This window comes from Amphiprion ocellaris, chromosome 23 (assembly GCF_022539595.1).
Source record: "Amphiprion ocellaris isolate individual 3 ecotype Okinawa chromosome 23, ASM2253959v1, whole genome shotgun sequence".
NCBI lineage: Eukaryota > Metazoa > Chordata > Actinopteri > Pomacentridae > Amphiprion > Amphiprion ocellaris.
In genome coordinates, this window is record NC_072788.1 from 14,216,164 (window position 1) to 14,243,408 (window position 27,245).

Consider the following 27,245-nt stretch of genomic DNA (forward strand, 5'->3'; position numbering starts at 1 on the left):
TATAAGAAAAGCACTCAAAGGCCAAAAAAAAATCACAGATAAAGCTAAACAAGCCACTCAGTTGACTACCCCAGATAAAAGCCACAACATATACACGTACCTGCACGTGTTAGTGAGATAAAATAATACTTTAAAACACATAACAATGGCCACCTATGTTGTTTACACACTGATCTGCTTAAAAATACAAAACCCAGACCACACATGACAATTGTTATGTGAACAATAGCCTATTACCTGTAAAATAATCTAGAAATTGTGTTTATTCCGAATACCCACAATGCAGTCTGGTGGGATATCCCTCCTCTCATTGGCTGCTGTGAAGCAGCATAGCAGCATGTTAGCCTCAGATGCTAACAACAACAAATGCCTAAACCACAGATTTGCTTTGTCTACTGTCGGTATTAGTGGCAATACTGTACACGTGCAAACACCTGATAAGTGTCAGCATCTGAACTACAAACTCTCAAAAACGTTTGCATTAAACATAAATGCACTACCACTCTGATCATACTCCTTTCCTCATTATCCCCAGAAGAGACAGTGAACGATCATCAAAAGCAGAGAGCGATATGATATAAATCAAATCTCTCCACCCGCTTCTCGCTCAGAAAGGAGTATCACCACCTCATCATCGTGGTTGGCGAGACCATACACTTTAGAAACACATTTCTCGAGTTAGGAACTATAGAAATGATCCCTGAAAGTATAGTCTTAACGAAAAGGTCCTCCGACCCAACTACTTATATGTCGACCCTGGGCTTCACTGTCATGGTGCTCATAACGCTTACTGTACAGTAGAAATATTTAAACACAGAATATTTCCAGGAAAAAATAAAAAAAGCAAATCAATTGACTATAATGAATAAGCGCTTCAACATATACACATATGGGAACGTGTTAATAAGTATTATGATATTTTAAAAACACATAACAATAGCCATTTATGCTACCGGATGTATATTTACATACCATTGTGCTCAAAAAGCAAAACCCAAACCACATCTGACAGTTGTTCTGGGAACAAAAGTCTCTATTAACTGTAGTATAATCGAGAAAATATATTTATTTTAAATACCCACAATGCAGTCTGGCGGGATACTCCTGCTCGGCGTCTCTCATTGGCTGCTGTGAAGCTGCATGGCAGCGTGTTAGCCTCAGATGCTAACAACAACAAAGCTATAACACGTTCGTTTACAGCCGGAGTTTTACACAAGCCTCAAGACATACACTTTGTCCTGGAGCTCGTGTCACACATTGTAAAATAACTTGGACTAAAACACTGTCACTAAAGTAGAGACAAGGAAATTTAACTTTTACATTAAGAGAAGCTAGCTGGTACCAGCCCAAACGTGCGACAACTTTTGTCGTCCGACTAGAAACAATAGTTCCTAATTTGTCAGGCATCAGAATCCGGTTGCGTCGTATTTAAAAAACGTAGTTTTAAGATGTTCTAGTTTTAGGAATACATAAATAAACACATACATACACACACAGCACTTTATCCTACTACAACAAAGTACTTACATCTTTTTTAACAGTTAAGGCAAATACTGTCTTTTTCTTATCCCAAACTAGCAGCTAGTGACTTGCTGGAAACACAAAAAGCCATCCCAAACTTGACACTATTATTCCATTTCATGCAGCAGTTTTAATAGAGAAGCAGAAAGCACTGTAATAAAAGCAGTTTTGCTGGTTTTCAACATAAGGCTATTACTACACTGCTGTATGTGTTAAAACCAGTATGTTTTGAAACAGTGGTTCAGTTACACTGAGCTGTGGAGGTGCAATAATAAATCAATTAGGTTGCCAACTATTTTGATATTTGATTAAGCAATGTATTGTGAATCAATTTTTTTTTTTTAAAAAACTGTTTTCTTTATTCCTTTAGAAAATTAACCCTCACCTTCTCAGCTTAAATATGTATAATTGTAGTACATAACTCTGTAGTCAGTTGTAATTATTCCTTACATTTTTTGTCGTTATTTGGCGGAGCACTTGAATTTTTGGTAACAGCTGTTTACAGCTGAATTTTACCAGCAATCTTCGTTGCACACTTTTGTTGATACTTGGCCCAACACAGAACCTGGACTTAGCCTGATATAAATTTCGGCAGCATTTTCTAGCACCTCCTTCAGTGTTGAGTTTTAATCATTCTTGTGTTATCGAATCACGCATAACTTTACGTTGAGTTCTGTTACGTGCTGCAGGCTTGAATAAAAGTTTTAGTGAGGCTAACAGTAACGGATCAGCTAGCGGACATTTCTAGGAATATGTTAGCTTAAGTCCTCAGCTCTCAGTCTGAAAATGAAAGATCATATCTGAATCATTAGGAAGTAAAAACGATCAAACACTTTGTAAAAATGGTAAAAATAGCGACTTGTCTTGATGAGTCAACCTACAGGGCCAGCTAACGGGCTAACTTCGAGCTAGCTATGCTAATTAGCTAAAGTTACCTGTGCGAAGTTCAACAACGGCTGGATTTTCTTGTCTTTACAACTTTGCAATTTCGTATACAAACTCCAACAGCTTAACATTCCACTTGCAGTTCACCACGTACAAACAAAACACTTACAACAAGGAAAAAATTGGATTTACTTACCATTTATGAGGTCAATATGGTAAACCTAAGTGGCACGTCTTTGCGCATGCTCGCTTAAGACCGGAAGAGAAATTTTACGAGTAGTTTCAAAGTTTAATTAATTTAATAATTAAGTAATAATTCTAACAATGTAATAATAATTTAATAATAAAAATTAGTGCGTCTAATTTATTTCGATTGTTCAACATTTGATGCCACTTTCAAAACAGAAGAGTTGAAGACGCAGTTTAGACACATATAAGCACAAAAAAATCATAAAGCTTGTAATATTTAATGCTAATGTGCAACATGGAAAATATGTTACCAGTTTTCATGGAACACATTCGAGGACAATGAAACCTGACAAATGAAAATAAGAGACATTTCAGATCTGTATGTTACAATTGTGTGGACATAGTGTCAAATACTGTGAGTGAAGTACTAGGCTGAAATAAATAACATAGTGCACAGTTGATAATTCTAATAAGATCATTATAAATACAAATAATGCAGGGAGACCACTGATAAATAATGACATACACATACTTTTAACCTTCTGATTGGTCAAATATTTAAAAGTTAAGAGAGCTGATATGAATGCCACAGAATCTCTAACCTATTATTTATTTGAATTTGCCTCATATATATGTTGCTCTACTTTTTACTTATTTTCTACATTAGCTCTATATACAGTTGTTGTGTGTCCATATTGATATTAACATTGAATCTAACATTTCGTCACAATCTGCACCCAAATTTTGCAGTACTCTGGATTACTCAATATGTCTAGCAACAATCAGGTTACGTCAAGTCTAATCACTGTTGTTTTTATGAAGCATATTTAATACAACTGCTGAGCTACCTAAAACACTGTTTGAATTTAAATATTAAGGTTAAGACCCGACAGTACTGTTCCCTCTAAGCTGCGCGCGTGCGCAATTGCGCACCGCTGGCACGGTCTCCACGCACAGAAAATCTGCGCTGCCCACAAAAAAAAATCCAACCTAAATTGTAAATAAAATAAACACGTAACAATTCATTCTGTTCTATTTTTCAGTGTGAGTCAGTGAGTGACCGGTGACTGGCTGCTGCAGCCAATGATGCGATTCACATGCGTATTTACCATAGACTGTATATAATGGTATTTACGCAGCTAATCAACGTCAGGCGTCCTTATGTGCAGCCACTGTTGTTCTCATAGATATGAATGAGTAGATAGGACACGCCCCTTTGAGCTGCGTGCTACGGCGAGGCTAAGCTAGTGGGGGAAAAGTTTCAGTGCATTCCGTTGATGTCGATGGCGTGAAAACGGAAACAAGTATGCCGGCTCACTGTGCTGCATACAGTTACACACTACGTCGTACGATTGAGACAAGGAAACTTGGAATGACTTTTCATAGGTAAGAATAGTTTTTGGCTCTTTTTTCATTATGAAATCTTGTTGAGAGCTTCCAGTCTATGAGAGCTAACTAGTTAGCCACTAGCAAAACACTAAGGCGAGCTAGCAGCTTGACAAGCAAATACCAGACGATTAATAGTAGCTGTAGTATAGTTGTACAAGCAGTAGTAGTAATACTAAAAGTACAAGCAGCAATAATAGTATAAACAGCTGTCAGAGTCGTAGAAGTAGTATCAGTATTTGTAATAGTATTACAAGTTGTAGTAGCAGTGCCAGTATCAGCAGCAGTAGTGTACTATCACTACTACTAGTAGTAGTCACATTGCTATTACCACCACCAATACTACCAATAGTAGTTATAAAGCCTAACTCATGTATATCCAGATTACCATCTATGTTCTTCTTCCAAACCCATTTTATGATTGGGATTACAGGCAGTTCTTTAGGACTGCTCTCAAATAATTGAAATGTTACTAAACAAGGTTATACTTATCAAATTAAATAACTCTGGTCTCCAGTATATTGGCAAATTCGGTTATTTGTACTTAATTTATTAGCATGATTTCTTTTTAATATGTTGTGTACAGATTTAATTACTTCTCTGTCTACTTTTCTTACTCCATGTAGGTTTCCCAGAGACTATGGGTTGAGAAATAATTGGAAGTTTGTCGGCTTAGACCTGGTGTCATTCCATCAGTGTTAAACTTCCCGGCTCATCTTGGAAGAGTACGTGCCAGAAAGACCACGACCAAGCAGCCTTGAGATCTTAGGCAGCGTCCCCCTGAGGTGGGTGTCGACGGTGTTCACAGTCAGGTCTGTAGAGGTGGGAGGCCGCCACCCACCTCCCCGCCTACTCTCTACCCTGACTCTGCCTTGGCTCCACCCATGTGGTCACTTTATTAACTACGGTGCCAAAGGGACGACGAAATTACTTCTTTTCATCTGATCTGTAGCTCAGTGAGTTAAGGGTTTACCTGTAAAACTGCAGGTCGCTGGTTCAAGAGCAGACCCTTCTTAAATTTTATCAAAATCCTGACAAAAACAAATGCCAGTGGTGGGTCTTGAACCTACTACCTTCCACTTGGTAGTCTCTCTTCTTATCCCCTGAGCTACTCGCTCAGATACTAATTCTTCTTTTTTTTGCGCATTTATCATCTGTTTTTTTGCCATTTTCGAGTTTTTTTTAACTTGAGTCTCGACTCGACCGTTTTTCTCAGGAGGTTGGACTTCAGCCTTTGTGCTGGAGGGTTGAACCCTCAGTTCCAAAACTTTCAAAGCCTCCAGACCTCCTGAGTTCTCAGGAGCTGAGCTTTCATACAGTCTGAGGGCTGAAATTTTCTAAGTCCCACAGTAGTTCTCTGTTAGATTTAACTTCCAGACAGTCCAAGGACTGATATCTTCTAAGTTCCTGAGTACTTCTCTGTTAGTTTGAACCTTCACACAGTCTGAGGACTGAAATCTTAAAAGTTTCTCAGTACTTCTCTGTTAGTTTGAACCTTCAGACAGTCTGAGGACTGAAATTTTAAAAGTTTCTCAGTACTTCTCTGTTAGTTTGAACTTTCTGGTTAACAGAAGCCTTAAAACTTGTGACCATGTGTCTTGATTTCACATTTAGACCATCCATCTGAGTTCTTCTCAGACCTTCACCTGTGGGTTTTTGAGAAATCCTCAACAAACTTTGATTCTCTTCACTGAACAGTAAAGTTTGTGGAGATCAGAAGGTAACATTAGTTTGATCAATGCCTTCAACTACTAGTAGACTTTATCTGGAAAGCAGTTTTCTGAAATGAGTTCTTAGTAAATCTATCCACAATCAAACCAAGAACATAGAAAGAGGAAATGTTTGAAGAAACAACTTGATGTTTTCGTTTCAGACTAGAAAATGTTTTAAGGCCTTTATCTGTTTTTGCTCTTTTTGATCGTTTTATTGTCTCTTCTGTTTAATTTGATCTTCTAAAGTCTAACTGGTGTCTTTTCAAATGTTTTGTCTTTAGTTTGATACTTCTTAAATGTTTAGTTTTGCTCTTTTCTCACCTTTTATTCTTTTCTAATGTCCGATTTGATTTCCAAATGTTTTGTCTTTTTAATGTTTAATTGTTTTTTCAAATGTTTTATCGGCTTGTTTGAGTTTCTTTTTCTTTCCCAATATTTAATGTTTCGATTAAATCTTTAAGGTTTTTCTTTTTAAATGTTTTACCACCTTTTAATGTTTAATTTTCTTTTTAAATGCTTCATTGTATTTTCTGTGTAATTCCTATTTGAAGTTTTATTGTCTTTAAGATGTAGTTTTCTAATTAAACATTTAATTTTTTAATTAAATGTTTTGTCTCTTTTGGCCTTTTTATTGGATAGGCGTAGTGACAGACAGGAAACAGGGGAGAAAAGTTGGGGGAAGACTTGCAGCAAAGGGCCGCGAGCGGGAATCGAACCCGGGACGCTGCATCAGGGACCAGCCCCTGTATATGGGTCACCCGCTTAACCCGTTGAGCTATATGGGCACCCATGTTTTGTCTTTTTAAGGGTTTATTGATCTGATTAAATGTTTTGCATTTTTAAAAATGTTTAACATTCTTCTTGTTTAATTGTATTTTTTAAATGTTTAATGGTGGAAAATACTTTATCTGTAATTTCTAATATTTGTATTTAAAAATTTTTTTTTTAATTTCATAGTGACATGTATTGTACGTTGTTGAATTATCTCATTCAATATTTTGTCTGTTTAATAGAGTTAAACATTAAATTACATTACATTCTATTAAACAGACAAAATATTGAATGAGATAATTCAACAACGTACAATACATGTCACTATGAAATTAAAAAAAAAATTTTTAAATACAAATATTAGAAATTACAGATAAAGTATTTTCCACCATTAAACATTTAAAAAATACAATTAAACAAGAAGAATGTTAAACATTTTTAAAAATGCAAAACATTTAATCAGATCAATAAACCCTTAAAAAGACAACACATTTAATTAAAAAAATCAAATGTTTAATTAGAAAATTACATCTTAAAGACAATAAAACTTCAAATAGGAATTAAACAGAAAATACAATGAAGCATTTAAAAAGAAAACTAAACATTAAAAGGTGGTATATGTATATATAATTTAATTGAATTTAATGTTTAACTCTATTAAACAGACAAAATATTGAATTAGATAATTCAACAAGATACAATACATGCCATTATGAAATTAAACAAATTTTTTAAAATACAAATATTAAATATTACAGATAAAATATATTCCATAATTAAACATTTAAAAAATAAAATTGAACAAGAATAATATTAAACATTTTTAAAAATGCAAAACATTTGATTAGATTATTAAACCTTTAAAAAGACAAAACATTCAATTAAAAAATTAAATGTTTAATTAGAAAATTGCATCTTAAATTTCTTAACTCTTTTTAATAATAAAACTTTTTAAAAGTTTTATTGTATTAATTTGTTTTCCTTTAATTGCTTTTTGTTATGTAGTTTATTTCTTTAATCTTCATTTTCTGTCAAGATTTTAACCCCAACCTTAAAAATGAAATAAACACTTAAATCACAACGAAAATACTTCTGTTGTCACAATCATGAGTTAGTCAGTTATTCAGTTTATCAATTCAACTTTATTTGTTTAGCACCTTTTACACAGATGACAAAACTAAACAAGCAAAGAGAAAAAACTGCTAAAACTATGATTAAAACTCAAAAACATAAAAAAAAAAACCAACAAAAAAAAAAACAAACCACATTTAACATGGTAATAAAATATGTTGTGTCCAGGGGATGGAGGGAGTTTATTGAAGTCTACTTGGGCTCACATGGGAAATCATTCAAAAAATAAACTTGATATTCAGTCTAAGGAAACTGCAGAGCGACAGAAGAACCAACAATATCTCCTGTTTTCTCCTTTAATGAGTCGACTCTTCTTGTGCTTTCAGACCAAAGAACTACAGACTCTTCACAACCTGCTCAAACTCTTGGTACAGGATCTCACCACACGGGTCAAGAAGGTTTCTGTCTCATTTCTACTCTGAAGCTCACCTTCTCCTGCTCAAACTGCTGACAAATGTTTCTGCTGCTCTAAAGTCTGGTCTCCAGAACTTCCTAAAAACTCTCAAAGTCTCTTCTGCTGCAGGTTGCTTTGTAGAACTGTTACAGAAAACCTCACTAAACCACATGGAGGGGCCTCAAGATAGTCGTCCAAATGAAACCATACAAAAACCAAACTAGCACAACCCAAATGCTAAAGTCTCCTGCAGCCTACCAGAGAACCTCTGAGAACAGAGAATCAGGACAGGAACTCTCACCTTCTGGACACCGACATTGGTTCTCAAACAAGAATACAGAATGTGTCTGACCAAAAACCTCTAAAGACTCAATACAGCCAAGATAAAGACACAACTCAGCTGTACCAAATCCACTAATCACTGCACACATTAGCACCATGTGCTAACTGTGGCTAAAGAACCACATTTACCAAGACAACTATCCAGTACAAAGCCCTAAAACACACCAAGAAACACATTAAAGACGATTTTACTGCTGGAAGCTGCAAGCCAACGCCTAAAGAACAAACTAAAGCAATGAAGCCAAACCCAGTTCAGTGGTGAAGAGAAGCAGAGGAAATGTTTGTCTGCAGCTAAATAAAGCAGGAAGACACTGAGCTGCTCAGGTGTTCCTGATAACACCAAGCTGCTCAGGTGTTCCTGATAACACCAATCAGCCACCTGGACAGCCAATAGGAACACAGCTTCCTGGAAGTCCAGAGGGCTGGCTTAGTGAAGGAAATTTAATTTAAAGTTGAAGCAGAAAGTTAACAAAGAAAGTTGAAAACCACCTTCTGATACCTGAAATCTCTGAGTTTTCACACAAAGAACACCTGAACATGTCAAACTGGTTCCATAGTAGAACCATCATTGTAAAAACGTCATAGTATGGTGTGTTGCTCAAAAAACATTAGGACCCGGCTGTCAGGGGACAAACATGTAAGAAACATGAGAACAGAGAGAACCCAACCAGCAGGTCACAGTTTATCATCCCCCAGTCATCTCCTGAAGTCCATATGGTGAGAGACATCAGTATCTGGTTGTTCATTTACCAGAGGATGCTTATAATCATGCTGATGTGGTCTGTACTCTACAGTATTTTAGTGACTCAATAAATGCCTAAGTTGTTTTTTTTTTTAAATGCTTTTTAGTTTTTATTAAACATTTAATAGCCTATGTGTAATCAATAAGGGCTGCACAGTGGAGTAGTGGTTAGCACTTTCGCCTTGCAGCAAGAAGGTCCCTGGTTCGCGTCCCGGCTTTCCCGGGATCTTTCTGCATGGAGTTTGCATGTTCTCCCTGTGCATGCGTGGGTTTTCTCCGGGTACTCCGGCTTCCTCCCACAGTCCAAAAATATGCTGAGGTTAATTGATTATTCTAAATTGCCCGTAGGTGTGAATGTGAGAGTGATTGTTTGTATGTGGCCCTGCGACAGACTGGCGACCTGTCTAGGGTGTCCCCTGCCTTCACCTGAGTCAGCTGGGATAGACTCCAGCCCCCCCCGCGACCCTAGTGAGGATTAAGCGGTGTATAGATAATGGATGGATAATGGATGGATAATCAATAAATGGCCTTTGTCTATCTTTAAAAAAATTCACTCAGAACTCTATGTTAACAGTACTAAATAAATCAATAAATACATGCATACACACAAAAATAAGTTAATACATTAACTGTGTTGAGATAAGATTTAGATTTTTAAAAAAGTTGTTTATGTTTTTGCAGAATCCAGTATTGCTCACTGGTTGGTCATTACATTTTGTTAGTTTGATTTCACTGTTTAAAATGATGCCACCTCTTTTCAGACAGAACCTGTGATAATAAAACAATACAAAATTTTTAGTTCTGTGTTAATAAAGCACTTAAAGCTTTAAGTATGGCTAAATGCTCTTTTCAAAATTAAATATATCACTCCTTAGGTGGTAGTGGCCCCAAGTTCAGTAAAGTTGGAAAGATATTCACAGATTCGGGCTTCCAGCATCAATAACTCGTTAGATATAGGTTGTCAAAACATAAACGGTGCCTCTTTCCCATTGTTGCAAGGCAGACAATGTGCTACAAGCCCAGTTTTATCAAAAGTAGCTGTCTTTCAAGCTACAGGAATAACATTGGTGTCTATGGAGTGAACAGGGTCTGTCTGCAATTTGCAAAACCGCTGCAACAGTAAAGAGAGACAAATATTCAATAACTTCACTCTTATACATTGTAGTGTTACTAAAATCACTGCAGCCTTCAACTGGCTCCTGTTGACAAAGTGTTTTAACAGAAATGTAAATGCTGTAATTTGATTCTTTTAATGAACCATGTAACTTGAATGGATGTGATGCTGGTGTGACCACAGTGCACACGTCTGATGTTGCTCACAGTGGTCCAAGGGACGCTCAGGGAGTTTGTGTGTTTGCTCAGACTCATGAAAAATTAGAGGGAACATTGCCCTACAGTATTATTTATTATGTAAATTTACCTGAATAATTTAAGTATTCTGGTTTAAAACATACATATTATTATAATAAACTATTATTTGGAGTGTATGTTGATGTCTGACCTTACTTCGTTTAGATTTTAAGAATTTTGAAAGGTTTGCTATAAACACATAAAGTCAAGCAGAAGGCTTCATCGCCCTCTTCTGGCGTATTAAAGGAATTGTCACACTGCTGGGATTCGGCCTTTGGTTTTGTAAATATTTTCCCATAAACAATGCAAAACACAAAAAGCTAATGTAGAAGAAAAAGAGACCCAATCATTGACTAATATAAATAAAATAATATTTTTTATTGCTTCGTCTCCTCCGGTTTGTTTACTCTGACGTCATCCACATGCGCCGCTCACATGTTAGCAACCTGAGACTTCGACTCGTGTATGTCTTTTTCCTCATCTTTCTACATTCAAACAACTCATATGTTGCTTTTATGAGTCATTTGGGGGATTTAATGGAATATCAATAATTTCTGACAACAGCCAGAGTCAAGACGACAGCGTAATGGGAGTTTTTGGCTTTCCTTGTTGATACCACAGCAACTTCAGTTATCACGTTTACTAAAAAACTAGAGATTTTTTTTAGACATGTAGTCAGAACATTATGTTTTTTTCCCAGGTGATGCCTCTGGAGAACAGCAGGAGACTGAAATGGCACAAAATTCATCAGAAATGTGCGAAATGCAGCTGAATGGAGTTTCGGAGCTGATGGATCTGCTTCACATCGACGTGGAGGCTGATGTAGTGGATGACAGACCAGGGAGAGAAGACGCACTTTACTCAGTAGGTTTTATTACTCAGCCTTCATTCTAAATAAAGACTACTTTAAAGTGGGCCTGAAGGATTTGGGGAAAATATCAAATTGCCATTTCCCTGACAGATGTTATGAGTCAATTTGATTTGTGATATGATAATCATTTACTGTGTAAGAGATATAAGCTTCCCCTTCAACCATTGATTATATCCCTCAAATATCTCACCTCTGTCAGAATTACATATTTAGGATTTTTTTTCACGTCCATATCCATGTCTGTGTCTTCTTGCATGTAGAAAACACAGTTAATGGGTCTTTAAAACATGCGGTGGAGGTTTACAACATGAGAAACCATCATAAGTGCGACTGTCATAGAAAGGAGGATGGTGTTAATTTGTACAACTTTAATTATGACAGTTCAAACCCTGGATCAGACGCATCATATGACGTATATCCTAAATTGCAGCCTTGGTGATTTGCTAATTGTGCTGTTCCAAGCTGTGATTTTGATTTGAAAGTGATGACTCTTTTAGCCTGACTTTGGAGCCCTTGTTGGATGACTACAATTTTTTGATTGTTAAATTTATGTAGTGGAAATCTCAGAATTGCTCAGTAAACTTTTAAAGCAGGACTAAAAACCTACCTGTTTAAAAGTGCTTTAACTGCTGAATTTGTACCTTTTATTAATTAATTGTTTTTAAATTGTCTCTGTTTTTAGTTTGTAGCACTCAAACGAGAAAGATGTGCATTACAAATAAAATGTATTATTATTATTATTATTATTATTATTATTATTATTATTATTATTATTATTATTAATATTATTATTATTATTATTATTATTATTATTATTATTATTATTATTATTATTATTATTACTATTATTATTAAGTAATTTCTGATTAAAATATTTGAATGAAAAATGTTGCTTCTCTAAATAAGAATATAAACAAAGCAAAAGAAAATCTGAAGCATATAAATGCATTTATATACCATTCTATGATATAATTCAAATCAGATCAAAGGGTGATTTTTTTTTCCCATTTCACTTTGGTTGATAAAAATTGTCACTTTCCATAATTTCAGACTTTTGTGTGACCCGTTGTGTGTCTAAAACCACTTTCAAACCTGTTAACGATCAACAAATTATGTTCACATTTGTTGTCCTAAGGCTGAAGCAGATCCAAAACATGGCCAATAGTTGTTGTTTTTTTTTTTTGTCTGTTTCATGAACAGAGGAACGTACTGAGGAAGCAGAGGCACTGGGAGAAGCAGTTAGCTGCAAAGAAGAGCAAGAGGAAAGAAGAGAAGCAGAGGAGGAAGCTCAATCGCGAGCAAGAGTCAGGTAAAGATAAAGATCAAGTGAAGAGAATTAAACTACGGAACAAATTTTTGGGTTTTAGGAAGATTGGAGATGAAATGTGGCAGCTCCTGACATTTTTTTTTGGTACAGGTACCAGCACAGAGCATCAGTTTAGCAAACGAGTCATGAAGGCGATCACCAAAGAGCGTTTAGCTGAAGCTCAGTCCACAGGGCTCAAACTCTGCATTGATCTGAGTATGACAGACTGCATGTCTGACAAGGTAGGAGGTGGATGAACAACCCTCGAAACGTCAGCAAGTCATTTTGTTAGTGTTTTGTTTCTTTATTCTGAGACATTTGTCGTAACTTGTTATTTCTTCACCCACGTTTGACTGTAAATGTTTTCTGGTTCAGGAGATAAGCCGACTGGCTGGCCAGTTAAGACGTCTGTACGGGTCGAACAAGAAAGCAACTCGACCGTTTCATTTGTTTCTGACAGACCTGAGAGAGGACAGTCGTCTCTACAGGGAGTGCATACGGATGAATGAGGGCTTCCTCAACTACGTGGTGATTATTGTTCTTTAAATCCTGGATTCACTCGCAAATGTTTTCAAACGTAAAGACAAAACGGAAGGTTTAACGTGGAGACAATTGTTTTTAGTGTATTTAACCTAAAACTGAATACATAACATGCACCAAGATCATAGAGGAGTTTTGTTGAACTATAAAAGCAACTTTTTTTTTTTTTTCAATTCTGGCGCTTTTTGGGGTTCATTCATCGATCACAGAATACTTCCAATTTTATAGTTGCTTCAGTTTCAATTAATGTTCTGATAATAATCTGAATAAAATAATCTGAACATTCAGCAACAGACTCTGATTATCTTCTACTTTTCTTTCAGATGGACATAACAGAGGAAAGCTGTCTGGATCTGTTTCCCTCAGAAACTGTCATCTACCTCACTCCAGATGCTGAAGAAGGTTTGAACTCTTCAGCTTTATAAATATGTACATTTTTTTTTGCTGTTGGAATGCATCTTTTATCCAGCAGAGGGTGCCATCTGACCATATCGTTATAACTTAAGCTGCTACTGCTGCTTTTGGTGAGACATTTTTATTGTACAGCAGTTTGCGGAATGCCATTTTCAAAATGCCTTGTACACAGTTCAACAAAAGGATAATGAGAATAACAGGAAATCTCAATTAACAGATAAAATATATGCAAAAAATAGGTTTTTAGAGATATGCAACACAATGTTTTGTGTACTGTATGATACGATACGTTGAGCCTTTATTAATCCTACAGTGAGGATATTTGCGTTGTTGCAGCAGCAAAGGAAATAGCGAAAGCATGTAATGAATAAAAGAAGAAATATAAAAAATTAACCAAAAAATATACATAAGTGCTAGTTCAGATTGTCCAAATTCCTCTGGATGGAAATATCAATATTTCACATATCAATAGTATTGTACAGACACTTTCACGATAGACAAGTATTATATTGGACAAATTGTTTCTATATTGCACAGATTCTAGTATATGTAGAAAAGCTTACATTGCATGGAGTTTTTGTGTTGATGATTATGAATTACCTGACATTATTCATTTCTAATTTTTCTCTTCCACTTTTTAGCTTTGGAGACAGTGAATGCAGACAAGGTGTACGTCCTCGGTGGGCTTGTGGATGAAAGCATCCAGAAGGTATTTTGCATTAAAACTGATTATAAGCGGATTGTAGCGACTTCAGTGAATAAGAGTCGCTGAGGGACTGAGGTTGGGCCTGTTTGTCTGACGTGCTAAACAAAGGAATTCACTGAGATTTTCATAGAATGAATTTAACCTTTTATTAAAGAAAAAAGATAATCAGCTCATAATAACGTGCACAAAGTCATAATCAAAGTAATCACAGCGATCGAAGAAAAGTAGCGGTAACTCCCTCTCTCTCCCTCAAACAAAGAAAAAAGTCAAGATGAACAGGTGAATATATTCACTTAATTATACCCGCCCATATCCATGTGACCCGCTATCCCTCTAATCAGCATGATCAATATGTCCCATAGATAGATAGATAGATAGATAGATAGATAGATAGATAGATAGATAGATAGATAGATGGTTCCTACATGGATAATACAGACATCACATCATGGCAGCTCTGTCAGTAAATTTAGTATGATGTAAATAATTAGATGTTAGCTTTTAATTAGCATGCAGTTCACCATTATTTCCTTTCAGCTTAAATCAGACACAGTAGCTCTTGTTTTTGTGCAAATAGCGCTGATTGAGTTATAAATAGCCGGTGTGTAAACAGTTGAGTTGATTTTATTTATTTATGTGTCTGGACTGTCTGAAAAACTGAGGAGGATCTTCAACAAACACCAGATCCCTGTCTTTTTTAAGCCAAATAACACACTCAGACAAAGACTGGTCCACCCAAAAGACCCCACACCACACAGTCAGAAGAGCAACCTGGTCTATGCAGTTAAATGCAGCGAGGAATGCTCAGATCTCTACATAGGGGAAACCAAACAGCCACTTAACAAGCGTATGGCTCAACACAGAAGAGCCAGTTCCTCAGGACAGGATTCGGCGGTCTTCCTTCACCTCAAGGAAGAGGGACACTCATTTCAGGACACCAATGTTCAGATTTTGGACAGGGAGGACAGATGGTTTGAGAGAGGCGTGAAAGAAGCCATCCATGTCAAAGTGGAGAAGCCATCTCTGAACGGGGGGGGTGGTCTGCGACATCATCTTTCGCCATTTTACAATCAGGTCCTTTCAAAACTCCCCAAAAGAACTACTCAGCAGAATGACTCAGGTGAGGTGGCTCATGCTAACGACCACCATTAGCATACGAGGGCTCGGTGAAACTCGCATTTCAACGACCCCTTTTGTGTCACTCCCTGGCTCCCAACGACCATCGTTGAGGAGCCAGGTGGGCCTTGGCAATGGTCGTCGGAATGTGAATAGCACTGACCACACCTCACAGAGGTTATAAGCCGAGGCAACATCAACCACCACCAGAACTGAAGAAGCCTCTTGGATGAGAGGTGAAACGTCTTCAAGGAACCTTCTTAAAGTCCAGTTGGATTGATTTAAACAACTTTGGATAACCATGACCTGGATGAATGAGAAACTACACAGACATTTTTATTTATTTACGTTTTTCTTGCTGTTCCTCCACCTGCAGAAGTTGAGCTTCTCGAGAGCCAGACAGCTGAGTGTCCACACAGCGAGGCTGCCCATAGACGAGTACATGGTGAAGAAAGCCAATGAAAAGAATTTCCACTCTAAGATCCTGGCAGTCAATCAAGGCAAGCAACCAAGCGATGATTTTCATCTACAAGGCAGTTGAAGGTCGTATTGTAATAAATCTCTCCCTGTCCACAGTGTTTGACATCCTGTTGACCTTCTGTGACACTGGCAGCTGGACAGAAGCCTTGCAGACGTGGTTCCCTCTGGGGAAGGGTTATGTTGTTGCACCGGGCGAGGTACCACCACTTTGCACCACGCAGACTCAGAACAAGGATTAGCAGTGTTATTTTATCCCATGCTTTACACAGGAACTACTTTAAGAAAATAAGTCTATTGCCTGATGGGAGCTGACTCGCTGTGATGAGTGACTGTTTAAAGAGAAAGAGCAAACAGTCGCCTTCAACGCTGGTGTTCTTTACACTGAAACCAAAACCCTGGAGATGTTTTAGTTCTCGTCAGACTTCAGTAAATAAATCTAAGTGTAAAGTAAAGAAGGAAGACCTGTTCGCTCATGGGCTACACTTTCTCAGGAGTCACTTTTGTTGAATTCAGTGTTGGTGAATGTCAACAAACTGAACTGATTTTCTTTTTAAGACAATACATTTTGTATTTTGACATGACATGTTCTTGAAACACTATGTGTCTTATCAGATTTTGTCTGTGGAAGAATAATGAAAATGGATTTTAGTTCTGTTTAATGATGACTCATTAGTTTTATGCAATTTTGACAAAATTAAGAAACTACTTCCCTCTTTGTCATACATGCATCAATTCTTCAGCTTTAATGAAACTTCAACCAGTGGAGATATTAAGTTGGAAAGCATTTTTTGCCTTTTACTTTTTGGATTAACCTCAACGAAACACTTTTCCAGCTCATTTAATTGTTTGCTTAAAATTGCTGTTAGGGTACTTTATCTGAGGTGTGTTATGCTTGCTAATACATTTGATATCCAAATATTTTCACAACTGTGAGGACCCTGAAAGAGCAATGACCTTTATCAGTGTAGTCATGTTTTCCTAAGAATGTTGGAATTCCTTTCTGCCCAACTTTCCCTGCTAAATATTTCTATTCCCTTATCGCTTACAATTATATGAACTCATTTGCAGTTCTTTAAAGGGGGGATTTGTCATATTTACAGACATGACTGTATTAATGATGATCAGAGGTTAAGATGCACTGGGCTGGTGAGTGATGATGAATAATCTAGCTGTTTGGGGCTTTTTTCAACAACAAAAAAAAACATCTAGTGGTAATTTTTCTTTCTTTAAATGTCAAAGCTACCTTTAATACAGATTTGCTGTAAAATGCAAATTATGAAGCATCCAACTCATTTTAGTTCAGGGGCCACATGCAGCTCAATTTAATCTCAAGTAGGACCAGTAAAATCATAATAACCAACATATAATGTCAACTCCAATTTTTTCTTTTGTTTTAGTCCAGAAAAGCACATGTACATTCTGAAAATGTTTACGCTTAATTAACTATCTTTTTACAGAATATTATGAACAACCTGAAATAAAACTATTATGCCTCAGTGTATCATTTGTATATTACAACTTACAGATCAGTGTTTCTACAAAAGCACAAAACATTGAGTCACAGGCAATGTTCCCTCTAATTTTTCCTGAGTGTGAGCAAACACACAAACTCCCTGAGCGTTCCTTGGACCACTGTGAGCAACATCAGACGTGTACACTGTGGTCACACCAGCATCACATCCATTCAAGTTACATGGTTCATTAAAAGAATCAAATTACAGCATTTACATTTCTGTTAAAACACTTTGTCAACAGGAGCCAGTTGAAGGCTGCAGTGATTTTAGTGACACTACAATGTATAAGAGTGAAGTTATTGAATATTTGTCTCTCTTTACTGTTGCAGCGGTTTTGCAAATTGCAGACGGACCCTGTTCACTCCATAGACACCAATGTTATTCCTGTAGCTTGAAAGACAGCTACTTTTGATAAAACTGGGCTTGTAGCACATTGTCTGCCTTGCAACAATGGGAAAGAGGCACCGTTTATGTTTTGACAACCTATATCTAATGAGTTATTGATGCTGGAAGTCTGAATCTGTGAATATCTTTCCAACTTTACTGAACTTGGGGCCACTACCACCTAAGGAGTGATATATTTAATTCTGAAAAAAGCATTTAGCCATACTTAAAGATTTAAGTGCTTTATTAACACGGAACTAAAAATTTTGTATTGTTTTATTATCACAGGTTCTGTCTGAAAAGAGGTGGCATCATTTTAAACAGTGAAATCAAACTAATAAAATGTAATGACCAACCAGTGAGCAATACTGGATTCTGCAAAAACATAAACAACTTTTAAAAAAAAAAAAATCTAAATCTTATCTTAACCCAGTTAATGTATTAACTTATTTATGTGTGTATGCATGTATTTATTGATTTATTTAGTACTGTTAACATATCAGAGTTCTGAGTGAATTTTTCTTAAGATAGACAAAGGCCATTTATTGATTACATATAGGCTATTAAATGTTTAATAAAAACTAAAAAGCATTTAAAAAAACAACTTAGGCATTTATTGAGTCACTAAAATACTGTAGAGTACAGACCACATCAGCATGATTATAAGCATCCTCTGGTAAATGAACAACCAGATACTGATGTCTCTCACCATATGGACTTCAGGAGATGACTGGGGGATGATAAACTGTGACCTACTGGTTGGGTTCTCTCTGTTCTCATGTTTCTTACATGTTTGTCCCCTGACAGCCGGGTCCTAATGTTTTTTGAGCAACACACCATACTATGACATTTTTACAATGATGGTTCTACTATGGAACCAGTTTGACATGTTCAGGTGTTCTTTGTGTGAAAACTCAGAGATTTCAGGTATCAGAAGGTGGTTTTCAACTTTCTTTGTTAACTTTCTGCTTCAACTTTAAATTAAATTTCCTTCACTAAGCCAGCCCTCTGGACTTCCAGGAAGCTGTGTTCCTATTGGCTGTCCAGGTGGCTGATTGGTGTTATCAGGAACACCTGAGCAGCTTGGTGTTATCAGGAACACCTGAGCAGCTCAGTGTCTTCCTGCTTTATTTAACTGCAGACAAACATTTCCTCTGCTTGTCTTCACCACTGAACTGGGTTTGGCTCCATTGCTTTAGTTTGTTCTTTAGGCGTTGGCTTGCAGCTTCCAGCAGTAAAATTGTCTTTAATGTGTTTCTTGGTGTGTTTTAGGGCTTTGTACTGGATAGTTGTCTTGGTAAATGTGGTTCTTTAGCCACAGTTAGCACATGGTGCTAATGTGTGCAGTGATTAGTGGATTTGGTACAGCTGAGTTGTGTCTTTATCTTGGCTGTAGTGAGTCTTCAGAGGTTTTTGGTCAGACACATTCTGTATTCTTGTTTGAGAACCAACGTTGGTTGTCCAGAAGGTAAGAGTTCCTGTCCTGATTCTCTGTTCTCAGAGGTTCTCTGGTAGGCTGCAGGAGACTTTAGTGTTTGGGTTGTGCTAGTTTGGTTTTTGTATGGTTTCATTTGGACGACTATCTTGAGGCCCCTCCATGTGGTTTAGTGAGGTTTTCTGCAACAGTTCTACAAAGCAACCTGCAGCAGAAGAGACTTTGAGAGTTTTTAGGAAGTTCTGGAGACCAGACTTTAGAGCAGCAGAAACATTTGTCAGCAGTTTGAGCAGGAGAAGGTGAGCTTCAGAGTAGAAATGAGACGGAAACCTTCTTGACCCGTGTGGTGAGGTCCTGTACCAAGAGTTTGAGCAGGTTGTGAAGAGTCTGTAGTTCTTTGGTCTGAAAGCACAAGAAGAGTCGACTCATTAAAGGAGAAAACAGGATATTGTTAGTTCTTCTGTCGCTCTGCAGTTTCCTTAGACTGAATATCAAGTTTATATTTTAAATGATTTCCCATGTGAGCCCAAGTAGACTTCAATAAACTCCCTCCATCCCCTGGCCACAACAGATTTTATTACAATGTTAAATCTTTTTTTAAAAATGTTTTTGAGTTTTAATCATAGTTTTAGCGTGTTTTTTTTTTCTCTTTGCTTGTTTAGTTTTGTCATCTGTGTAAAAGGTGCTAAACAAATAAAGTTGAATTGATAAACTGAATAATTGACTAACTCATGATTGTGACAACAGAAGTATTTTCATTGTGATTAAAGGGTTTATTTCATTTTTAAGGTTGGGGTTAAAATCTTGACAGAAAAAGAAGATTAAAGAAATAAACTACATAACAAAAAGCAATTAAATCAAAGAAAAAAAATAATACAATAAAACTTTTAAAAAGAAAAAAGAAATTTAAGATGTAGTTTTCTCATTAAACATTTAATTTTTTAATTAAATGTTTTGTCTTTTTAAAGGTTTAATAATCTAATTAAATGTTTTGCATTTTTTTTAAACGTTTAATATTCTTCTTGTTTAATTGTATTTTTTAAATGTTTAATTATGGAAAATATTTTATCTGTAATCTTTAATAATTGTATTTTAAAAATTTTGTTTAATTTCATACTTACATGTATTGTATCTTGTTGAATTATCTCATTCAATATTTTGTCTGTTTAATATAGTTAAACATTAAATACAATTAAATTATATTAAACAGACAAAATATTGAATGAGATAATTCAACAAGATACAATACATGTAAGTATGAAATCAAACGAAATTTTTAAAATACAAATATTAAAAATCACAAATAAAATATTTTCCATAATTACATATTTAAAAAATACAATTAAACAAGAAGAATATTAAACATTTTTAAAAATGCTAAACATTTAATTAGATTATTAAACCTTTAAAAAGACAAAACAATTAAAAAATTAAATGTTTAATGAGAAAACTACATCTTGAAGACAATAAAACTTCAAATAGGAATTAAACAGAAAATACAATGAAGTATTTAAAAAGAAAATTAAACATTAAAAGGTGGTAAAACATTTAAAAAGAAAAACCTTAAAGATTTAATCGAAACATTAAATATTGGAAAGAAAAAGAAACTCAAACAAGCCGATAAAACGTTTGAAAAAAACAAACATTAAAAAGACAAAACATTTGGAAATCAAATCAGACATTAGAAAAGAATAAAAGGTGAGAAAAGAGCAAAACTAAACATTTAAGAAGAATCAAACTAAAGACAAAACATTTGAAAAGACACCAGTTAGACTTTAGAAGATCAAATTAAACAGAAGAGACAATAAAATGATCAAAAAGAGCAAAAACAGAAAGGTCTAAAAGCATTTTCTAGTCTGAAATGAAAACATCAAGTTGTTTCTTCAAACATTTCCTCTTTCTATGTTCTTGGTTTGATTGTGGATAGATTTACTAAGAACTCATTTCAGAAAACTGCTTTCCAGATAAAGTCTAATAGTAGTTGAAGGCATTTATCAAACTAATGTTACCTTCTGATCTCCACAAACTTTACTGTTCAGTGAAGAACTCAGATGGATGGTCTAAATGTGAAATCAAGACTCATGGTCACAAGTTTTCAGGCTTCTGTTAACCAGAAAGTTCAAACTAACAGAGAAGTACTGAGAAACTTTTAAAATTTCAGTCCTCAGACTGTCTGAAGGTTCAAAGTAACAGAGAACTACTCAGGAACTGAGAAGATTTCAGTCCTTGGACTGTCTGAAGGTTCATACTAACAGAGAACTACTCAGGAACTGAGAAGATTTCAGTCCTTGGACTGTCTGAAGGTTCAAACTAACAGAGAACTACTGTGGGACTTAGAAAATTTCAGCCCTCAGACTGTGTGAAAGCTCAGGTCCTGAGGACTCGGGAGGTGTGGAGGCTTTGGAAAGTCCTGGAACTGAGGGTTCCACCCTCCAGCACAAAGGCTGAAGTCCAACCTCCTGAGAAAAACGGTTGAGTCGAGACTCGAGTTAAAAAAAATCTGGAAAACGACAAAAAATAGATGATAAATGCGCAAAAAAAAGAAGAATTAGTATCTGAGCGAGTAGCTCAGGGGAAAAGAAGAGTGACTACCAACTGGAAGGTCGCAGGTTCAAGACCCGCCACCGGCACTTTTCTTTGTTCGTCTTTGTCAGGATTTTGAGAAAATTTAAGAAGTGTCTGGTCTTGAACCAGCGACCTGCAGCTCCATAGGCAAATCCTTAACTCACTGAGCTACAGATCAGATAAAAAGAAATAATTTCGTCCTCCCTTTGTCATCGCAGTTTCCAAGTGACCACATGGGCAGAGCCAAGGCGGAGTCTGGGTGGAGTCAGGGCGGAGAGTAGGCGGGGAGGTGGGTGGCGGCCTCCCCCCTCTACTCCCCCACCCTCCCTCCACCGCCCACCACACCTTCCCCCGCCCGACGAGTTCTTCGAGTCTCCACGAGTTCTTCGAGTCTCGACAGGTTTTCCCGAGTTTCTTGAGTTTCCACGAGGTCGGAGGCAGAACAAGTTGTCATGAAGAGGTGTTGAAGTCAGCCAGGATGGACTGACTTTTTACAGCGACTAGAAGGAAGACAACTAGAAGAGCAGGTCTTTAACCACCATCCATAAAATCCATGGAGTCGCTCCAGAGAAATGAAAGAAGGTCAACTTTTATCAACCTCCATCCAGATGTTCAACTCGATATCTTTGACATTTTTAGCACCACAAACCTTTAGTATCACACTTTATTATCATTTATTAGGACTTTAATGGAATCCACTAGCAGATTTACTTTTTGTTGACAAACTTTATTCTTGTCGTCGTGGGACTGCAGTATTTAAAACTGTTCCTTCTATTTGACCTCATGTTTATTAGTTTCAGTGGATAAAGTTGGAATTGTCAATTAGTCTCTTAAAAACTAAATAATAAATTGGATTAGTCAAGAGGTTTAAATTTCTTACTTTGTCATATTTTAAATATGACAAAAAAATATAAAAATAAAGCATCTTGAGACAATTTGACCTGTAATTGACATTATATAAATAAAATTGAATTAAAATTGTATGAATCTTGTAATGTTGGAGTATTTCAGCCATATATGTTAGAAAACACATTTTCTTTGTCCATTAATCTGTCGTTTTCTCCAGTAATTCATTTCTTGTTTTGGTTTATAAAACGTCAAGCCCAAATATATTCAGTTTACGGTCATAAAAACCAAAAAGATTTACATTCATGACGCAGGAATCAGGCAGTTTTTCACTTTTTATCTTAGTTTAGTCAGAAAGACAGTTGATAATGTGTGAATTGTTGCAGCTTGTGAGCCGTAGAAGGTTTTAATCTTTGGGGCCGAGTGTCAGAAAACATTTAGAAACCAACATCAACAAAACACTCAACAAAGATTTGAACATCATTAAAGGGAAATCCAACTTTTGCATGACAATGTCTAATTAAAGGACATTAATTTCCAGCGTAAATGTGTGATCTTCATCCTCTGCAGCTTTCTCTTCACATCGTCTTCCACCTGGACTGGTTTGGTCGGGAGCATGTGCAACAAACATTTGAAAAACTGCACTTTAACATCAATGAATGACACTGAAGTTTAATCTCTACATAAATGAGACGAGTCTGGATGTGCTGCTCTGTCATTAACTCCTAAGTTTAGGGAAAGTTCAAACAAAAAAAGACGGTTCAGATAAGACTTGAGAATGAGCTTATTTTGAACAAACACCTCAGACTTTCTGAGCTTCAGCACCTCTAGCAAGATATTTTAACAACAAGCAACTCAAGAGATCCAGAAGTTGGAGAGAGTTAGCTTTAGCTGAGCCAAAGAACATGTGAGACGCTAACCTAGCAAACATTTCAGACTTTTCTCTGTGAATTCAGAGAAATAATTTACTATTTAATGACAGAGCTACACATCTTAACTCAGTCTCATTAAAACAGACTCTAATTCAGTGTCATCCATCCATATTAAAGTGCAGTTACCCAAAATGTTTGTTGCATGAGCTCCAACAAAACCTGTCCAGGTAGAAGGCCACTTTGACAAACAGGAAGTGGATGATTCCAAGCAGATTTATAGAAGGGGGAACCGGACTGTACTAAGTGTGGTCGAGTATAGAGGGGTGTTTTGTGGGTTTTTAAGGCTGATAATGATCATTAGTGAGACATTTGGAGGAGATATTCATTTGCAGTCAATGAAAGTATTTAAAATCTTGAAGTTAAACTTAGAAGAACACAAACTCTAACAGAAAACTTTGTTGATACGTTTTTGTTTTGTTTACAGATGTTTAGTTAAAGGAGTTTTATTCGTGACGTATAACCAATCAAATCACTCCAGAAGACAGAGCGACCACAGGTAGATAAAGGTTCAGAGCCAAAGTAGCGCCATTTTTAAATGTATTTATTACCATAAATCAGTAAAAAATAAAATACTGATAATCAGTAAATCAGTCAGCCCACAATTACTACAATTCTACAATGTATGTCTCTTTCCTTTGACCTTTGTACAATATACGATGTATATGATGGCGTTTTTTCATAGCAAAGGCTATACTATGATGTTTTCTAAGAGACATATGATGCTACCGTGGTTGTTCTGGCCCTGGACTGCTGCACTCCTCCTCTGTTGTTTTCTGGATTGTACTCAGCTGCATGCCTTCGTCCACCAGGCCTCCGTTGACTCGTCCCGCCTGCCGTCTCTGGAGCTGAAGCTGGATTGGAACAGACCAAAGTACAGTCCAATCACGATGCCAGCTGCCTCTCAAAAGGCTCCTTCATCTGGCAGGTGGCGGCACTTCTTCTGAGGGGAAGCTGAGCTGGTCCAGCAGAACTTTGGAGATGTGTTCCAGTGGTTGGTGGATGTGTGGGGAGATAGAGAGGGACCTTTGAATTGTTCAGAAAGGAAAACAGGGAACCCATTGGTAGTTTTAGTTTAGGGTGCTACTGCGGTGTGTTTTTGGGTTTTAAGAGGTGAACAGGAAGAGTTTTTTTTCGTATTGATTATCTTTTACTTTGTTCCTGGTTGGAATGCCCATCAATGTCAACATGAAGTTCACTTTTAGTTCTGTTGATTTATTTTTATTTTACTAACATCCATTTGTTTTTAACCCCCTCACATGTTGTGTTGTTGTAAACTTACTCTGGAAACCAGCGTTTGGGCTGTTTTTGTGTTGCTCCTCACCTACTGACAGCTGTGGACTAAAGGCTACACTGTGACGTTTTTAGAGCGACATGCTATACTATGATGTTTGTTGGGCGACACGCTATACTATAGGCTTTTATAATTGACATATTACTGTGACCTTTTTTTTGTTTGTTTTTTTAGCAACATGTAAAAATTTGAACAGTTTTAAAAGTTACTATACTTTTACTTGTGGAATGAAATTATTATTCTATGGCATTTTTTAGATGACATATTATACTCTGATGTTTTCTTGAATTACACACTATTTTGACAATATACTGCACTAGACTACACACATTTTTTGAACCACATATCATACATGACAATTTTAGGCAACGTCCTATCATTTTGAGCTTTTTGAACCACATAATAATCTATGTTTTGTTTTTTTTTCTTGCCAACATGGTGTATTATGAACTACAGGCCATACTATGTTATTCTTGAGTAAAGCATACTATACTTTGACGTTTTCTGAACTACATCCTATACTATGGCGTTATACACAGAGTGCTTTGGTTACATGTTGATTTATAATCTAGATTTTTTTCTGTTTTGTTTTTTGACAGGATTACCACAGACCTGACTGTGAACACCGTCGACACCCACCTCAGGGAGACGCTGCCTAAGATCTCAAGGCTGCTTGGTCGTGGTCTTTCTGGCACGTACTCTTCCAAGATGAGCCGGGAAGTTTAACACTGATGGAATGACACCAGGTCTAAGCCGACAAACTTCCAATTCCTCCTCAACCCATAGTCTCTGGGAAACCTACATGGAGTAAGAAAAGTAGACAGAGAAGTAATTATGTCTGTACACAACATATTAAAAAGAAATCATGCTAATAAATTAAGTACAAAGAACCGAATTCGCCAATATACTGGAGACCAGAGCTATTTAATTTGATAAGTATAACCTTGTTTTGTGACATTTCAATTATTTGAGAGCAGTCCTAAAGAACTGCCTGTAATCCCAATCATAAAATGGGTTTGGAGGAAGAACATAGATGGTAATCTGGATATACATGAGTTAGGCTTTATAACTACTATTGGTAGTATTGGTGGTAGTAATAGCAATGTGACTACTACTAGTAGTAGTGGTAGGACACTACTGCTGCTGATACTGGCACTGCTACTACAACTTGTAATACTATTACAAATGCTGATACTACTTCTACGACTCTGACAGCTGTTTATACTACTACTGCTGCTTGTACTTTTAGTATTACTACTACTGCTTGTACAACTATACTACAGCTACTATTAATCGTCTGGTATTTGGTTGTCAAGCTGCTAGCTCGCATTAGTGTTTTGCTAGTGGCTAACTAGTTAGCTCTCATAGACTGGAAGCTCTCAACAAGATTTCATAATGAAAAAAGAGCCAAAAACTATTCTTACCTATGAAAAGTCATTCCAAGTTTCCTTGTCTCAATCGTACGACGTAGTGTGTAATTGTATGCAGCACAGTGAGCCGGCATACTTGTTGTTTCCGTTTTCACATTGTCTACATCAACGGAATGTACTGAAACTTTGCCCCCACTAGCTTAGCCTCGCTGTAGCACGCAGCTCAAAGGGGCGTGTCCTATCTACTCATTCATATCTATGACAACAACGATGGCTGCACATAAGGACGTCTGACGTTGATCAGCTGCGTAAATACCATTATATACAGTCTATGGTAAATACGTATGTGAATCGCATCATTGGCTGCAGCAGCCAGTCACTCACTGACTCACATTGAAAAATAGCACAGAATGAATTGTTACGTGTTTATTTTATTTACAATTTAGGTTGGATTTTTTGTGTGTGTGTGCAACGCAGATTTTCTGTGCGCGGAGACCGTGTCAGCAGTGCGCAATTGCGCACGCGCGCAGCTTAGAGGGAACAGTGCTCACAGGTATCTGGAACTCGTGCATTTCATGAAAATGCATGAAAGTTGCGGCAGTATGAACAATAGAGTTCCACCAAACCAGACTGTCATACTGAAACTGCTGACTCACATTACATGGCACAATGTTCAATGTCTTTGCATATTTTTACAGTAAGCATACATTTTCGCCTCTGTAATTTCTACACTTTGCAAAGTTGTCCCATGGGCCAGATTGGACCCTCTGGTGGGGCAGTTTTGGCCCGTGGGCCTTATGTTTGACACCCCGATCTAACTCAATAAGTGCTGTACAGACATATCAGATGTTTCTTATCCATCAACACCATCAGAGAGTCCTCCGACTGTCCTAAATTCATTCTGCAGCTACAACCCCAAACATACATATTCACACCACATATTGATTTAATTCAGGTGCTTTTTAGTTGATGGCATTATTTTTGAAAGCCTCCTCACATTACCTTTAGTCCATAAATGTTGCTGTAGTAATGAACTGTACAACACATTTGGT

At 36.6% G+C, this 27,245-nt stretch overlaps 1 protein-coding gene and 1 non-coding gene across 4 annotated transcripts; one reads left to right on the forward strand and one right to left on the reverse strand.

Moving 5' to 3' along the window:
• Positions 1 to 498: 498 nt before the first annotated feature.
• LOC111562772 (small nucleolar RNA U3) lies at positions 499 to 716 on the reverse strand. The gene has a single exon (XR_002745621.2). It is a non-coding gene; the product is annotated as a small nucleolar RNA U3 (small nucleolar RNA).
• Positions 717 to 10,840: 10,124 nt separating this feature from the next.
• Positions 10,841 to 25,720, forward strand: trmt10b (tRNA methyltransferase 10B). Of its 3 annotated transcripts, none has more exons than XM_055007780.1 (10): positions 10,841 to 10,886; positions 11,124 to 11,287; positions 12,495 to 12,603; positions 12,712 to 12,842; positions 12,976 to 13,128; positions 13,464 to 13,542; positions 14,196 to 14,263; positions 15,753 to 15,876; positions 15,953 to 16,053; positions 25,423 to 25,720. In XM_055007780.1, exons 2-10 carry the CDS (start codon positions 11,156 to 11,158, stop codon positions 25,480 to 25,482), a joined length of 957 nt encoding a protein of 318 aa, XP_054863755.1. In that variant the 5' UTR covers positions 10,841 to 10,886; positions 11,124 to 11,155; the 3' UTR covers positions 25,483 to 25,720. The 3 variants fall into 3 exon arrangements, with proteins under 3 accessions (XP_054863755.1, XP_054863753.1, XP_054863754.1); XM_055007778.1 differs by lacking the exon at positions 25,423 to 25,720 and adding an exon at positions 21,973 to 22,685; XM_055007779.1 differs by lacking the exon at positions 25,423 to 25,720 and adding an exon at positions 21,973 to 22,686 and having other exon boundaries at positions 10,874 to 11,006.
• The last annotated feature ends 1,525 nt before the right edge of the window (positions 25,721 to 27,245 follow it).